The sequence below is a fragment of the Sinocyclocheilus rhinocerous genome, unplaced genomic scaffold (genome assembly GCF_001515625.1).
Source record: "Sinocyclocheilus rhinocerous isolate Xijiao unplaced genomic scaffold, SAMN03320098_v1.1 scaffold138, whole genome shotgun sequence".
Lineage (NCBI taxonomy): Eukaryota > Metazoa > Chordata > Actinopteri > Cypriniformes > Cyprinidae > Sinocyclocheilus > Sinocyclocheilus rhinocerous.
Genome location: NW_015635519.1, coordinates 448045 through 450048, shown reverse-complemented (window position 1 = coordinate 450048; position 2004 = coordinate 448045). Strand labels below are relative to the sequence as shown.

The 2004-nt window shown below is 38.9% G+C and overlaps 1 protein-coding gene across 2 annotated transcripts in view; it reads left to right on the top strand.

Annotated features, from left to right (window-relative positions):
- LOC107746947 (unconventional myosin-Va-like) overlaps positions 1–2004 on the top strand; it is an 85544-nt gene that overhangs the window by 72543 nt on the left and 10997 nt on the right. For both annotated transcript variants that reach the window (XM_016561305.1, XM_016561304.1), the window contains 4 exons: positions 892–985; positions 1091–1234; positions 1403–1557; positions 1675–1764. In XM_016561305.1, coding sequence (XP_016416791.1) covers positions 892–985; positions 1091–1234; positions 1403–1557; positions 1675–1764 — 483 coding nt within the window. The remainder of the gene's footprint in view (positions 1–891; positions 986–1090; positions 1235–1402; positions 1558–1674; positions 1765–2004) is intronic.

Here is a 2004-nt window from a genome sequence, read left to right as displayed (position 1 = left end):
TATATATATATATATATATATATATATATAATACATCTTATTGGGCTGCAGGCTATAAATGTAATTTTTGGGTCATGTCCAGATGCCTTTTTTCACTGGGAGTCTATATGAGCATCAAAAGCGGTATTTGCATTGGAAAGACAGTTCAGAAATCCTGCTGCTCACCCTTTTGTTTTGTGTGATTCTAAATAAATGATTTCAGATTTACTCACTCATGAAACCGTGGAGTGTGATTTTGGTCTGAGTGCTTTACTGTGCACCTGCACCAGGTGTTTGAGGGCTCATCTGATGTTTCATTCACAGGAGCTTCACTCCGACGATCCAAAGGAGTATAAAGCCTACAGAATCAGCATGTTACGCAGGATGGTTGTATGTAGGATCGTGTGTGTACGAGTGTGTGTGCATGTATCAGAAAACTAACTGGCACTAGTGTGTGTTGCACAGAATCTGAGCTGCGTTGAACTCTAACTGTGTGTTTAACCCACAGCAGTGTGAATCAACAGACTTTTTAATATGTTTCTCTTTCAATAACCGGGTGAATCTCACGAAAAACTGTCACCCCAACCAAAAAAATATGCTTTGTTTTCTTTAAGCTTTTTTTTTTTTTTGATGATGAGGTGGAATGTGACTTTTCTTTGTGAGATCCCCCCATCTTTGTTACTATTTCTCTATTTTTTTCTCTCTGTTTAATGAGTTGCATGGACAGATGAAAGACAGAGCTGCTATCTTCAGATTGTTGCAGAGCTTAAAGATGCTCGGTTGACCTGCTTTGTCCCGATTCTCTAAAATAAACCCTTTATTTAAATATTTTTCACCCTTCTGCCAAAGAGACTCATTTGTCATAGTGTTGCTGTGATTGTCTGATGATGATGTCTGTCTCCGTGGTGACAGGATCTTATGGAGCAACTGGAGAAACAGGACAAGACCGTCCGCAAACTGAAGAAGCAGCTCAAAGTCTTCGCAAAGAAGATCAATGACCTGGAAGGTACGTGTCACAGGCTGTGTTTAGAGACTCTGTTCAGGAACATCTTAAATTTACATTTACGATCCTTAATGTTTATATGCATTGATGTTTGTCTGTGTATTGTAGGTGGCCAGATGGATGTGTCTCCAGGACAGACGGCCGACGAGCCTGTTCATCCAGTGAACATTCCACGCAGGGAGAAAGATTTCCAGGGAATGCTGGAATACAAGAAAGAGGATGAACTCAAACTGGTCAAAAACCTCATACTTGGTAAGACACATAGACCTGTAACTGTAAAAATAATAAATCTATTAAATGATTTAATTAGTTTGATTCCAACTTACCCAATTCCTGGTTCCGTTCATATAAGACCATACTAATAAATTTTTTTTTTAAAACAGACTGTGACTCTGGTTTGTGCATGTGTGTTTTTGTCAGAGCTAAAGCCTCGTGGAGTGGCAGTGAATCTGATACCAGGTCTGCCGGCATACATCCTCTTCATGTGTCTGCGTCATGCCGACTACATTAATGATGACCAGAAAGTCCGATCTCTACTTACCTCCGCCATCAACAGCATCAAGAAGATCCTCAAGGTCTCAATACACTCTCACAAACCATTCACGTTTAAAATGTTATAACTGAACACAACTGTGTTTTCATAACAGTCTTAAAATATCTTCCTTTCTCATTAATGTTTTGTTTTTCTACAGAAAAGAGGTGATGACTTTGAGACTGTTTCCTTCTGGTTGTCCAATACATGTCGTTTCCTGCACTGCCTGAAACAGTACAGTGGTGATGAGGTGAGATATCACACCTTAGATCAGGGGTCTCCAACTTAGGGCTGGACGATATGGCCAACATTTATATCACGATATATTTCTTAATTTCGGTCGATACGATATAATTCCGATATCGATATGAACATTATTAAAAAAAGCTTCATAAATACTGCCAAGAACACCCACAACAGATGTCTGTACCTACAAATTTATGAAAAATTTATTTGCCAAGTCTATGAAACCTCTTCCTATAAAACTATT